General features: G+C 35.3%; 2 protein-coding genes and 1 long non-coding RNA gene across 7 annotated transcripts; all 3 read right to left on the minus strand.

Annotated features, from left to right (window-relative positions):
• Positions 1–1,920: 1,920 nt before the first annotated feature.
• Positions 1,921–3,800, minus strand: LOC116209670. 2 transcript variants are annotated; one of them, XR_004157297.1, is made up of 6 exons: positions 3,645–3,800; positions 3,208–3,380; positions 3,021–3,059; positions 2,831–2,884; positions 2,566–2,694; positions 1,921–2,434 (listed from the first exon to the last, which is right to left on the minus strand). It is a non-coding gene; the product is annotated as an uncharacterized LOC116209670 (long non-coding RNA). The 2 variants fall into 2 exon arrangements; XR_004157296.1 differs by having other exon boundaries at positions 2,831–3,380.
• Positions 3,801–4,714: 914 nt separating this feature from the next.
• LOC116206747 lies at positions 4,715–6,468 on the minus strand. 3 transcript variants are annotated; one of them, XM_031539552.1, is made up of 5 exons: positions 6,349–6,468; positions 5,921–6,088; positions 5,569–5,622; positions 5,301–5,429; positions 4,715–5,173 (listed from the first exon to the last, which is right to left on the minus strand). In XM_031539552.1, exons 1-5 carry the CDS (start codon positions 6,457–6,459, stop codon positions 4,982–4,984), a joined length of 654 nt encoding a protein of 217 aa, XP_031395412.1. In that variant the 5' UTR covers positions 6,460–6,468; the 3' UTR covers positions 4,715–4,981. The 3 variants fall into 3 exon arrangements, with proteins under 3 accessions (XP_031395412.1, XP_031395413.1, XP_031395414.1); XM_031539553.1 differs by lacking the exon at positions 6,349–6,468 and adding an exon at positions 6,200–6,310 and having other exon boundaries at positions 4,755–5,173; XM_031539554.1 differs by lacking the exon at positions 5,569–5,622 and having other exon boundaries at positions 4,755–5,173.
• A 5,030-nt stretch (positions 6,469–11,498) lies between these two features.
• Positions 11,499–13,054, minus strand: LOC116208898 (UPF0725 protein At4g29550-like). 2 transcript variants are annotated; one of them, XM_031542468.1, is made up of 5 exons: positions 12,680–13,054; positions 12,493–12,531; positions 12,307–12,360; positions 12,042–12,170; positions 11,499–11,915 (listed from the first exon to the last, which is right to left on the minus strand). In XM_031542468.1, the coding sequence occupies exons 1-5, from the start codon at positions 12,842–12,844 to the stop codon at positions 11,724–11,726; spliced, it is 579 nt and encodes a 192-aa protein (XP_031398328.1). In that variant the 5' UTR covers positions 12,845–13,054; the 3' UTR covers positions 11,499–11,723. The 2 variants fall into 2 exon arrangements, with proteins under 2 accessions (XP_031398328.1, XP_031398329.1); XM_031542469.1 differs by lacking the exon at positions 12,307–12,360.
• Positions 13,055–13,534: the final 480 nt, after the last annotated feature.

Consider the following 13,534-nt stretch of genomic DNA (forward strand, 5'->3'; position numbering starts at 1 on the left):
CCTTACCCTCAGAACCTGATCACGAGCTGGACATCATCTTTTATGCTCGGGTGAGGGGGCACAAACACTAAACTTTCCTCGAGCTCCATACTCAAGCCTAACTAAAGGTGCACTCTTAGTTGCCTCGAAACCGAATCTCAAGTGGTGTGACCCCACACGTGTGCGCGAAAATATAATTCGCTTTGACACCATGTAAAATTTTCACGTGAGCATACACGAATTTGAGCTCATCTATAACTTAAAAGTTCAATTTGATAGGTTGCTGGACTCAAGTCTCATATAAGCTTGTAGTTTCTTTTTCAATTTTTCTTTGAGGGACAATATATCTTAACAAATTGATTCAACTCCTCAAAAGAGGATGAAGCTACCATCCAATGGCAATAGCATTACGGTCCATAGATAGAGGACGCTCAACTAGGTGTTGATTGATACGACCGATGATAGGATGTTCAATTCAGTCGTTTATCCAACCCACCTTGTCTTCCATAAAATGCAGTTTGTACTATATATATTTGTATAAAATATAAAGAGGAGTTGTAATGAATCGGCCACATGGCTCCGGAACCTTTGGATAACTAATGGAATTTGCTCGGATTTTAAAGTTTTTATGTTGAAAACAAAGTTTTTAATTTAAAAAATATATATAAATGTAGATTTGTGGATCGATCATCACATTTTCACGATTATTTTAGCTTTCTTTGGTAAAGGTATTTTCAATTTTTAATTTTTAATTTTAAAATAATATATAATCTAAATTTGTGAAATCAGTCATTATTCTTGATGAAAGCAAGATAAAAGTGAGCCCAGTCAATGACCTCAGAACGCTATTTTTTATTGAATTTTCAAATTTTTTTAAATTTCAATATTTTTCAATGAATTTTTTTTATAAATTACAAATATTTTTTTCTATGATATTTATATATACTCTATCTTTAATGATTTTATAGATACATGCATCATATTTAATTTTCAAAAACCTAATCGGATTATGATTTTTTTTCAGATTTTGTATAAAATGTCATAAATGGCCTATTCAACTCTTAATACTTCTACCATTAGATCTCGCCAAAAGTATGTCTCCCACAAGATCCGTTGGATTTTTAGATTTGTACTGTTTCGCTTCAAACTCTCCTTAAGAAAAATATGAAAACTGTGATAACCAATCTCAACATTTCTTTTCTTTTATCTTTTATGTACTTCGACCTATGTTTTTTATGAAGATTCTTTATCCTACAAATGCAACACGTTCTGCATTGAATATTTTTTTTCTCGAGACATTAAAAATGAACGTTTGATTTTTGAAATGTACATCTTTCATTATATTTGATACATATTAAAATTTAATGTGAGGTTTTTGAAATGTACATCTTTCATTATATACGAATGTGAGTTTTTCAGTTACTTAATTTCTTGTTGTCGCTTATGTATGACCAATAGTTTTAGACTGTTTGAATTACTTTAGGCAGTTTTTTGAAAATTTCAAATTCTCCAGTTTTTGTATATATTACATCAAAATTAAGGATAAAAAATGCTGCTATGTATGCTATCTAAAGGATGTCTTGTATACTTCCTTAATATAGCATTTCTTATGTTTCCGTCAATTTAAATTACGATTAACCATATATCCAATATTACATTATGATTGACTGTAAATTATTATGATTATTAAACAATTAAAAAATAAATTATATAATAATTTTTTGCGTGCAACACGCAAACTCCACGACTAATATGTATATATATATATATATATATATATATGACAGGTCGAAGTCTAATTTAAGTAAAACAAAATAGAATAACATAATAGAATATCTCTTCGATATAGAACACGCATTCTACATATCAAGGTCTTGTCCTCTCATGGGTAGCACTCAAAGAATAAGAACAATAACTAAACAAACATATGAAGATCAAATATTTGATAAGCAAATTAAATCCAATTCAATATTCAATGGAATCTACGAAAGGAGGTTAGTTCATACACGATTTAAGAGGATGAGGAGAAGGAAAAGGATTGAAATTTAACAGGTACTGCGTGCAAATAATTAATTATAAGGTCCATTCGACTTAATTTATTTATCAAAAAGCTAACGCCATAATATTCTGCTATTGTCCATCTATCGACTATTTAGGTTGTCTTTCTTCGAATTTCATCAGATTAACATCGAGCCGGTCGTTTCCTCTTGTAATTGCCAAAAGGAAGAGCAACGAGGACTCCCTTAGCCAACCAGACACACGACTAGGCAGCAGCAGGTTTCGGCCTAATCTGCTCGACCTCGAACCCCTGAAGGAATTCATGGATGCGGCACTGAAAGGTTTTGGGGCGATCACCATCCTCCGGGTCCGTAGCCAAGAAGGTGACATAGTATGTCGCTACACATGACATTGCCATGTTAGCTTTCTCGATCTTCTCGAACACTAGCTGCGTTTTCTGAACAAGGAGAAATTAACCACATTGTATTATATTATATTATAAATAGGGGCCAAAAGCAGATGCAGTCTGTATTTATATATCTCTACATAAGGTAGGAAACTATGACAGGAATCGAACAGGCAGAGAACCTTGTTCTCGTTGTACCCATTAAGAGCTTCCATGACGAATCCTTTAATGTGTTCATGCTTAACCTTGGGCAGTGGGCACAGCATCCAGGACTGGAACTTATACTCATTCAAATCTCCACAATCATAGCCCTGTAAGAGAAAGAAGTCACAGATTAATTGAATATAACGCAGAACACATCGTCACTAACCAACCAACAGTAATTGAAGAAGAATGGTTTTATGGGATGTATATGAGGGAGTAGTCGTGGAAATGATGTTCTCTAACCTCACTCTCGGAGACAGCTCGGTAGTATTCCTGGAGGTCAATCTCATCCAATAACTATCCTCCCCAGAAAAATTAACATAATATAACCTCTGATATCAGTAACCAGTATATGCCACAACGAAAAGACCGAACAAGAACCATGCATATAAGTGTATCTCAAACAATGATAGGTGATGTTAAATATCCTTACCTCATCCTCATCCGAGTCCTCATACTCTATAACTTTTATCTATCCTCATCCAAAAAGATCAATAGAATATAAAAGATATGGAATCAGTAATTGACACAAACCGCAACCGAAAAATAGAACCAGAACGATATGCATATGGACATATCGCAAACAATGAATGAAAAAAATGGTCCAAATATCCTCTTACATCATCCTCCTCCGATGAATCTTCCCCACCTCCGGCATATCCTCCTCGATGCGATTCTTCTTGACAGTCTCTCGGTCAGCACACTCTTCCTCCTCGGGATTTGATCTCTTGGCTGGAGGGAGGGACAGACCTACCTGTGCGTCTACCCCAGGTACGGTTGCCATGGCCAAAACCTAGAATCGTCGAAGAAATAACCGAACAAAATCAATTAAACCAGCTCTGCGACTGAACGATCGATTGACCAGAAAGAACAAGAAAGCTGGAGCAATATCAGAAAATCCGACTATCAATCGATCGCTCATGGGTCAGAACAATTTGACATCCGTGCCCTAAAGCCCCAAATCTGATCGGAGTCGGACAACACAAAACACAACATGAACAAAAAAAAAAAAGGGCAGATCGTAATGAGCTATGAGCTAAATCATTCATTGACTCACACAGTCGCGTATGTAAGGAGGGCTTCTTCGATCAAGCTGAGAAAGCAGCTCAGTGTTGCCGCCCCGCCTCGCCCAGGAAACACCGATATGATACAGACAGAGAAGGGGAAGGAGGAGAAAGGGCTTTATTATATCTGTGGAGTGCAAGCTGCCGGATATTAAGGAAACAAAAAATAAAATAAATAAACTATCATAAAAATAATATAAAATAAAATAACAATTACAGACAATTAACTTAAAAGGTCGCCCACTTCGCTGTTCCCTCTAAAATAAGATTTTCCAATTACCTCGTAACGCAATTTTTGAATGGAATTTTCTTGAATTTTGAAATATTTTTTAAATTTAATAAATTGTATGAATTTTTTTATAAATTACAAATATTTTTTTTATGATATTTATTTATATATCTCCATCTTTAATGATTTTAATGAATGTGAGGTTTTTGAAATGCACACCTTTCATTGCATATGAATGAGTTTTTCAATTACTTTTTTTTTGTTATGACCAATAATTTTAGACTGTTTGGATTGTTTTAAGCAGTTTTTTGAAATTTTGAAATTCTTTAATTTATGTATATATTACGTCAAAATTAATGATAAAAAATGCTGCTATGTATGTTATCAAAAGGATGTATTTTTATACTTCTTCGATGTAGTTTTTCATATGCTTTCGTCAATTTAAATTACCATAATCCATTTATCTAATATTATATTTTGATTGATTTTAAATTATTTTGATTATTAAAGAATTAAGAAATAAATTATATAATGATTTTCCGCATGCAATACACATACTCAACAACTATAACTATATATATATATATATATATATATATATGACAGGTCGAAGTCTAGTTTAAGTGAAACATAATAGAATATCTCTCTGATACATAACGCATATTATACATGTCAAGGTCATGTCTTCTCATGGGTAGACACCGAAAGAATAAGAACAATAATTAAGCAAACATATGAAGATCAGATACTTGATAAGCAAATTAAATCCAATTGAATATTCAATGGAATCTAAGGAGTGGAGGTTAGTTCATTCACGGATCTAAGAGGATGAGGAGAAGGAAAAGGATTGAATTTTAACAGGTACTGCATCGCAAATAATTAATTATAAGGTCCATTCGACTTATAGGAACAAGTCGCTAACGACATAATTAATATATTCATAAAAAAGCTAACGACATAATGTTCTGCCATTGTCCATCTCTCGACTATTCAGGTTGTCTGTCTTCGAATTTCACCAGATTAACACCGAGCCTGACGTCTCCACTTGTAAGTACCAAAAGAAGGAGCAACGAGGACTCCTTTAGCCAACCAGACGCACGACTAGGCAGCAGCAGGTTTCGGCCTAATCTGCTCGACCTCGAACCCCTGAAGGAATTCATGGATGCGGCACTGAAAGGTTTTGGGGCGATCACCATCCTCCGAGCCCTTAACCACGTAGGTGACATAGTATGTCGCTACACATGGCGTTGCTATGTTAGCTTTCTCGATCATCTCGAACACTAGCTGCGTTCCCTGAACAAGGAGAAATTAACCACATTGTATTCTATTATTATATAGGGGCCAAAAGCAGATGCAATCTCTATCTATATATCTCTACATACTGTAGGAAACTATGACAGGAATCGAACAGGCAGAGAACCTCGTTCTTGTTGTACCCATTAAGAGCTTCCACTACAAATCCTTTAATTTCTTCATGCTCAACCTTGGACATTGGGCTTAGCATCCAGTACTGGAACTTATATTTACTCAAATCTCCACAATCATAGCCCTATAAAAGAAAGAAGTCACAGATTAATTGAATATAACACAGAACACATCGTCACTAACCAACCAACAGTGATTGAAGAAGAATGGTTTTATGGGATGTATATAAGGGAGTAGTAGTCGTGGAAATGATGTTCTCTAACCTCACTCTCGGCGACTGCTCGGTAGTATTCCTGGAGGTCATTCTCATCCAATAACTATCCTCCCCAGAAAAATTAACATAATATAACATCTGATATCAGTAACAAGTATATACCACAACGAAAAGACCGAACAAGAAACATGCATATGAGTGTCTCGCAAACAATGATAGATGATGTTAAATATCCTCACTTCATCATCATCCGAGTCCTCGTACTCTATAACTTTCATCTATCCTCATCCAAAAAGATCAATAGAATATAAAAGATATGGAATCAGGAAAAATAGAACGAGAAAGATATGGATATAGCCATATCGCAGAAAGAAAAAAAAATGGTACAAATATGCTCTTACGTCATCCTCCTCGGATGAATCTTCCTCCACCACCGGCTTATCCTCCTCGATGCGATTCTTCTTGACAATCTCACGGTACTCTTCCTCCTCGGGATTTGATCTCTTGGCTGGAGGGAGGGACGGACCAACCTGTGCGTCTACCCCTGGTACGGTTGCCATGGCCAAAACCTAGAATCCTCGAAGAAATAACCGAACAAAATCAATTAAACCAGCGCTACGACTGACCGATCGATTGACCAGAAAGAACGAGAAAGCTGGAGCAATATCAGAGAATCTGACAATCAATCGATCGCTCGATGGGTCAGAACAATTTGATATCCGTGCCCTAAAGCCCCTAATCTGATCGGAGTCGGAAAACATAAACCACAACATGAACAATCAAAGGGCAGATCGTAATGAACTATGAGCTAAATCATTCATTGACTCACGCAGTGCAAACACGTGGCATTAACGTTTCGTGGTCCGATACTTTTGTTCCTCCAATCATGCACCTTGAAACTGTACTCTTTAGATGAATTAATGTAAAATCTAATCAACATCTTCGTGCAGGACTGTCATATATAATTTGGGTTTTCGAGGCCGAAAATGTCATCCCATTCAAGTTGGAGAACTGGGTCCCATTCTACAGTGAATAACCCCTTTTGGTTCGGTTAATTCTGTTGGGCTTCTTTGTGCGGCCCAATACAACAATTTCTCCCGGCGAGTAGCCCATTTAATTATGCTGAGTGACTCTTTTTTTTTTTTTTCCCTTCTCGAACGGTAATGAGATCCTCAATTGATATTAAAATAGATATATCGGTCCACTGCAAATCAGATACAAAGGAAAGTACCCAAACACTACGCGGGAATTACAAGAGCAGAATGAATTGGCCTACTAGACAAACTATAAAGGAAAATATACTTAAAAAGTCACAGCAAATAAGAACATTACAATTGTAGTGAGCCATTTTAAAACTAAGAATCCTACTCGATCGCCTTCTTGCAACAGATATGCATCCTAAAACAAAGCCATCCTAAAACTAAGGGTGTGTTTGTTTCAACTTAATTATATAAGTGCTTGAAAGTTAGTTACACGTTAAGTTATAAGAGAATGAATGTAAGAAAGAGAGAAATATGAGAGATAAGGATTTAAACTACTTAATGATTAAGTAAAAAAAACCACTTAATGAAATAAGTATAAAATTTTGACATAATGAAATAAGTCATTTTTCACTTATTGATACTCTTTATCTCTTATAATTTTTCTTATCCTTATTCATTCATCCCTTCTTCTCACACATTTCTTCCCTTAACTAATTAAGTGATTAACTTTTAAGCACTTAATTTATCAAACACCACCTAAGAGTTGGTTATGAAAGTAATAGAAATGCAATATTATTATATAAGTGAGGGTAAATGAGAACAAATGTTGAAGAAATACCTCATACTTTTATATATAATATAGTCATAGATATGCATGACCAAGTTTTTCAAAACCATAGCCATTCCTAATTTGAAGACATACGTTGTCAAAACACATCACAAGAAGAACGGATCCTAATAACAATACCTCATATATATATTAATGTCCGATAAATATAATAATAGATCGATTCCGCATTAACCAGGTAGCAGTCTGGAAATCTAAAATAGGTTCCCCCTACAAAGTTACAGAATTAGTTGAGATCGTGTATACTCCATCAACTCTCTATATATAAATATATATGATTACCAGTGCTCAAATTAGAACGGACCTTCCGTTTGCAGTATCTTTGGGTGGCAAATGTATGTATGGGGGTGATTAGTCAACTCACATCTTGAAAAAGTAAAGTGAATTCTTGATAAAGCTTGAAAACTTTTGGCGCATCGATGTGGAAAGAAATGTGAAATTGCACAGTATAATATGTGCCATATCTCACATAAATAGGCAATTTAACTCCAATATTGTTCTATTAATAATCAATAATTTACTTTAATTTTTAATTATTTACGCAAATTCCAGGTGAGCATGCCAAGTCTAAGTAATTTGCTTATAAAAATTACTGTAATTTACTCGAAATATAAATATATAATTTGTTCGTTTTGCAAGTATCTTTCTCAAATAAATTTAGATAAATAACTTCAAATGTACTGTAACGACGTAGCCGAAAAATGTATTTGTAATGACAAAGTGAATGCAATATAGAAATCCCGTGAATATATTGAAATGTTGCAATTAATGCACTCAACTATCAAATATTAGAATTTGCTCTTGAACGAAGTAGTCATGATTTAATTGATTATCGAATGACTGCACTCCCCTGAGGAATGAATATGAGACAACTGATAAACCTACCTAAGACAAAATGAGCAAAGATCAAATAACTGCTACTTTGCTAAGTAAAAGGATTTTTCTTTTCAATGGAAAAAATGATATATTCTGTTTTCCTGGTTTTTGCTTTCGAAGTAAAACGATGCGAAAAGTATGATAATTTTCAAATTTAATATAATACTATTGGGATAATAATAGCGCAACGGTTGAACAAATTTGATTTTTGTCCCTTGCTTTCCACATTTTTCAATGGCTATATATTGTGTTCTTCATCTATTTTATTAGGTTTGGTGGGCCAATTTTCGAATGAAATGATTCTTGCCTTCCAAACGTTATTGGGAACGGATATCTGATAATAAAAAATTTCTTATCTTTTCAATATACATCGTTATATAACATTTTCCTAGATAAAAAAAATTATATAATATTTTTGTACTGCATCTTTTTAGTTAGTTACATTTTTCATGGACAGCAAGGTATATGTATAACATTACATTGGAAGTTGGCGGGGAATATTTCCAATATATGTATGTATCACGACTAGCCGGGGCCCAATAGAGAAATCGAACTTGTCAAAGGAGGGGGAAAAAAGCTATATAAAAGACAATTAAACCACCAACACGGGTTGATATAAACGGTTCGGCGTTTGTTCTACTTAAGTAAGTATCGGATTCAAGTCCTTATGAATGTAGAAAATTCACTCTGGGAGAGTTTTACCCCTTAGTGGGACGACTTGACTCGACATAATTAAATGTTGCCCAATCAGGCTTCTCAATACTAGGGTCCACACAGAAAAAAAATAATAATTAAGTTTACATAAAATAAATAGAGATATGTAAAATAATTTTAGTCCATAAAGTAGTAATTTGGCATGATAATGTTGTTACAAATAAACCGATATTAAAAGAAAGAATAATAATAAGACAAAGTCTAGTAACGTCCTTGCCTTCCCCGGCCATGATACCATGATCTATCAAAAAAAATCCCAATTTTGTCTTTTCCTCTCAATTTGCCCTTTTTGTTCATTCTGCTGCTGCTGCTGTTGCAAAGCTTCCCATTTTTTCATTCTCCGTCTCTCCGCTGCAAGGCACTCACTCTTCGGTCTCTTTCCATTTCTCCATTGAAGCTTTGCACGCAGCTTCTTCTTGAAGCACCAAGTTAGCTAAGGTTAGTTTTCCAAATGTTACACACTATTTGTTTTCCCCAAACAGGTACATGCAGTCGTCTTTTTTTTTTTCTTGGGAATGTTTCCTTCTTGAACTCGATTTCATCGAAGTTGAGGTTCAGGATACCTTGTAATCCCACGGTAAACCATAGCATGTTCCTCAACATAGATAGACCCATCCCGACAAACGCCTCATCTCTGACGGGAAGAGTGAGCACATGTGCTTGCTGGTGCAGTTGGAGACTTCACTGAGTCACTAGTCCGTAACCTGCCCAGTCACCTTTGGGTCCGGCAGGTCCATTTTGCCGGACTACCCCACCTTGTCAACATGTATGACCGAGTCCTCCTAGATTGAATTTTCCTTTAACAGTGAATATAGCTGCTACTCAACATCCCTTCCAAATCCAATGACAGTTGATTCGATTGAATATTAGAATCTCCACACCCCATACCAGAAATTAAAGATATAATGGGACTTAGAGCTGGACGTAGCACTCGTCCTGAGCGAGGCTCTACAAGATGGAGTTAGAAATTTGTCCTGGAAGGATGACCTACGATGATAGAAAAGGAGGCCCATGGAGGAAGGAGAGCAAGGTGACCTACCTACATGAACAAGAGATTCGTTGTTTGTGGCTTGTAGGCAGAACTCCTACATTTTGCAATGAATTAATTTTTGCTTTTCCTAGTTTTTTTTTTGTTCCTCTTAATCTCGCATGACCTTATTTTTCTGATTCTTTGGCTGGTTCGTTTTCCCATTATACCAAGGATTTCATATTACATTCAAGTCTGGAATGTCGGTTGCTCTTCCATCCAGATGTTCACTTTGTAAATTGGAGCGCTTCCATAAGACGATCGCTGAATCAAAAGTTGTGGCTTTTTTTGCTAAGGCGTACATCTTTTAAATAGGAACAAGCAATTAAAAGCATTCTGAATCTCTGATTCACATTATCATTCGTTTTAAATCTAATTTTTTAATATTTTTTTATAAATTACAAATGATTTTTCTCTTATGTTTATTTATTTGCCTCTATCTTTAATGATTTTATAGATATATGCATCATATTAATTTTCAAAAACCAAATCGGTCTTCTTGTTTTTTTTTCAGATTTTGTATAAAACGTCGTAAACGGCCTATTCGACTCTTAATACATCTACCTTTAGAGTTTGCAAAAAGTATGTCTACTAGAAGATCCGTTGAATTTTTTTGCTTCTTACTGTTTCACTTCAAATTCTTCTTCTCGAAGATGGAGAAAAGTATGAAAACCTGTAATAAACCAATCTCAAAATATCTTTTCTTTTATCCTTTATGTACTTCAATCTATGTTTTTTATGAAAAAATTCTTTGTTTGTCCTACAAATGCAGCATGTTCTGCTTTGAATTTTTTTGTCATGATACATATTAAAATTGAATGTGAGGTTTTTGAAATGTACATCTTTCATTATATTTAATACATATTAAAATCGAAAGTGAGGTTTTTGAATTGTAAATCTTTCATTATTTATGAATGCGAGTTTTTCAATTATTTATTTTCTTTTTGTCACTTATGTATGACCAATAGTTTTAGACTATTTGGATTGCTTTAGGCAGTTTTTTGAAATTTTCAAATTCTCTAATTTATGTATATATTACGTCAAAATTAAGGATAAAAAATGTTGCTATATATGCTATCGAAAGGATGACTTTTATGCTTCTTTAACATAGTTTTTCATATGTTCTCATCAATTTAAATTACCATTAGCCATATATCCAATATTATATTTTGATTGATTGTAAATTATCATGATTATTAAACAATTAAACAACAAATTATATAATGAATTTCCGTGTGCTGCACACGGAACCCACGACTATATATATATATATATATATATATATATATGACAAGTCGAAGTCTAGTTTAAGTGAAACATAATAGAATATTTCTCCGATACAGGACGCGCATTATACATGTCAACGTCATGTCCTCTCATGGGTAAATACTGAAAGAATAAGAACAATAATTAAGCAAACATATGAAGATCAAATACTTGATAAGCAAATTAAATCCAATTCAATATTCAGTGGAATCTAAGAGGATGAGGAGATGGAAAAGAATTGAACTTTAACAGGTACGACATGAAAATAATTAACTGTAAGGTCCATTCGACTAAAAGGAACAAGTGGCTAAAGACAAAATTAATTTATTCATCAAAAAGTTAACGACATAACATTCTGCTATTGTCCATCTATCGACTATTCAGGTTGTCTTTCTTCTAACTTCATCAAATTAACATCGAGCCCGTCGTCTCCACTTGTAAGTGCCAAAAAGAGGAGCAACGAGGACTCCCTTAGCCAAAAAGACGCACGACTAGGCAGCAGGAGGTTTCGGCCTAATCTGCTCAGCCTCGAAACCCTGAAGCATTTCATGGATGCAGCACTGAAAGGTTTTGGGGTGATCACCATCCTCCGGGTCCTTAACCACGAAGGTGATATAGTATGTCGCTACACCTGACATTGCTATGGTAGCTTTCTCGATGCTCTCGAACACTAGCTGCGTTCCCTGAACAAGGAGAAATTAACCACATTGTATTATATTATGTATAGGGGCCAAAAGCAGATGCAAACTGTATTTATAAATCTCTACATACTGTAGGAAACTATGACAGGAATCGAACAGCCAGAGAACCTTGTCCATGTTGTACCCATTAAGAGCTGCCACGACAAATCCTTTAATGTCTTCATGCTTAGCCTTGGGCATTGGGGCTAGCATCCAGTACTGGAACTTATACTTACTCAAATCTCCACAATCATAGCCCTATAAGAGAAAGAAGTCACAGATTAATTGAATATAGCGCAGAACATATCGTCACTAACCAACCAACAGTAATTGAAGAAGAATGGTTTTATGGGATGTATATAAGGGAGTAGTCGTGGAAATGATGCTCCCTAACCTCACTCTCGGCAACTGCTCGGTAGTATTCCTGGAGGTCATTCTCATCCAATAACTATCCTCCCCAGAAAAATTAACATAATATGACATCTGATATCAGTAACAAGTATATACCACAACGAGAAAACCAAACAAGAAACATGCATGTGTGTCTCAAACAATGATAGATGATGTTAAATATCCTTACCTCATCATCATCCGAGTCCTCGTACTCTATAACTTTCATCTATCCTCATCCAGAAAGATCAATAGAATATAAAAGACATGGAATCAGTAATTGCCACATACCGCAACCGAAAAATAGAACGAGAAAGATATCCATATAGACATATCGCAAACAATGAATGAAAAAAATGGGACAACTATCCTCTTACATCATCCTCCTCCGATGAATCTTCCTCCACCTTCGGCATATTCTCCTCGATGCGATTCTTCTTGACAATCTCACGGTCAACACACTCTTCCTCCTCGGGATATGACCTCTTGGCTGGAGGGAGGGATGGACCTGCCCGTGCGTCTACCCCTGGTACGGTTGCCATGGCCAAAACCTAGAATCCTCGAAGAAATAACCGAACAAAATCAATTAAACAAGCGCTACAACTGATCGATCGCTCGATGGGTCAGAACAATTTGATATCCGTGCCCTAAAGCCCCTAATCTGATCGGAGTCGGACAACACAAACCACAACATGAACAAACAAAGGGCAGATCGTAATGAGCTATGAGCTAAATCGTTCATTGACTAACACAGTCGCGAATGTAGGGAGGGCTTATTCGATCAAGTTGGAGGACTGGGTCCCATTGTTCAGTAAATAACCCGTTTCGGTTCGGTTAAGCCTGTTGGGCTTCTTTGTGCGGCCCAATACAGAAGCAATTTCACCCGGCGAGTAGCCCATTTAATTATGCTGAATGGCTCTTTTTTTTTTCTTTTCCTCTCAAACGGTAATGAGGATCCTCTATTGATATCAAAATAAATACATCGGTCCACTGTAAAAATAGATACAAATAAAAATACCTAAACAATATGCAGGAATTACAAGAGCAAGATGCTTTGGCCTGCCAGACAAACTATAAAGGAAAATAGACTTAAAAATGTCACAACAAATAAGAACATTACAATTGTAGTAAACCATTCTAAAACTAAGAATCCCAGTCGATCACCTTCCTGCAATAGATATTCATCCTAAAACTAAGCCATCATAAAATTAAGGGTGCGTTTATTTCAATTT

The sequence above is a fragment of the Punica granatum genome, chromosome 5 (assembly GCF_007655135.1).
Source record: "Punica granatum isolate Tunisia-2019 chromosome 5, ASM765513v2, whole genome shotgun sequence".
Taxonomy (NCBI): domain Eukaryota; kingdom Viridiplantae; phylum Streptophyta; class Magnoliopsida; order Myrtales; family Lythraceae; genus Punica; species Punica granatum.

Coding starts and splice junctions, on each gene's coding strand:
- LOC116206747 (XM_031539552.1), bottom strand. CDS start 6,459: ATGTTGATTAGATTTTACATTAATTCATCTAAAGAGTACAGTTTCAAG. Junction 6,089..6,348: donor ATGCCACGTGTTTGCACTGC/GTGAGTCAATGA, acceptor CGAGGATTCTAG/GTTTTGGCCATGGCAACCGT. Junction 5,174..5,300: donor ATGGGTACAACAAGAACGAG/GTTCTCTGCCTG, acceptor CTCCTTGTTCAG/GGAACGCAGCTAGTGTTCGA.
- LOC116208898 (XM_031542468.1), bottom strand. CDS start 12,844: ATGGCAACCGTACCAGGGGTAGACGCACGGGCAGGTCCATCCCTCCCT. Junction 12,532..12,679: donor ATTCATCGGAGGAGGATGAT/GTAAGAGGATAG, acceptor GGATGAGGATAG/ATGAAAGTTATAGAGTACGA. Junction 11,916..12,041: donor ATGGGTACAACATGGACAAG/GTTCTCTGGCTG, acceptor CTCCTTGTTCAG/GGAACGCAGCTAGTGTTCGA.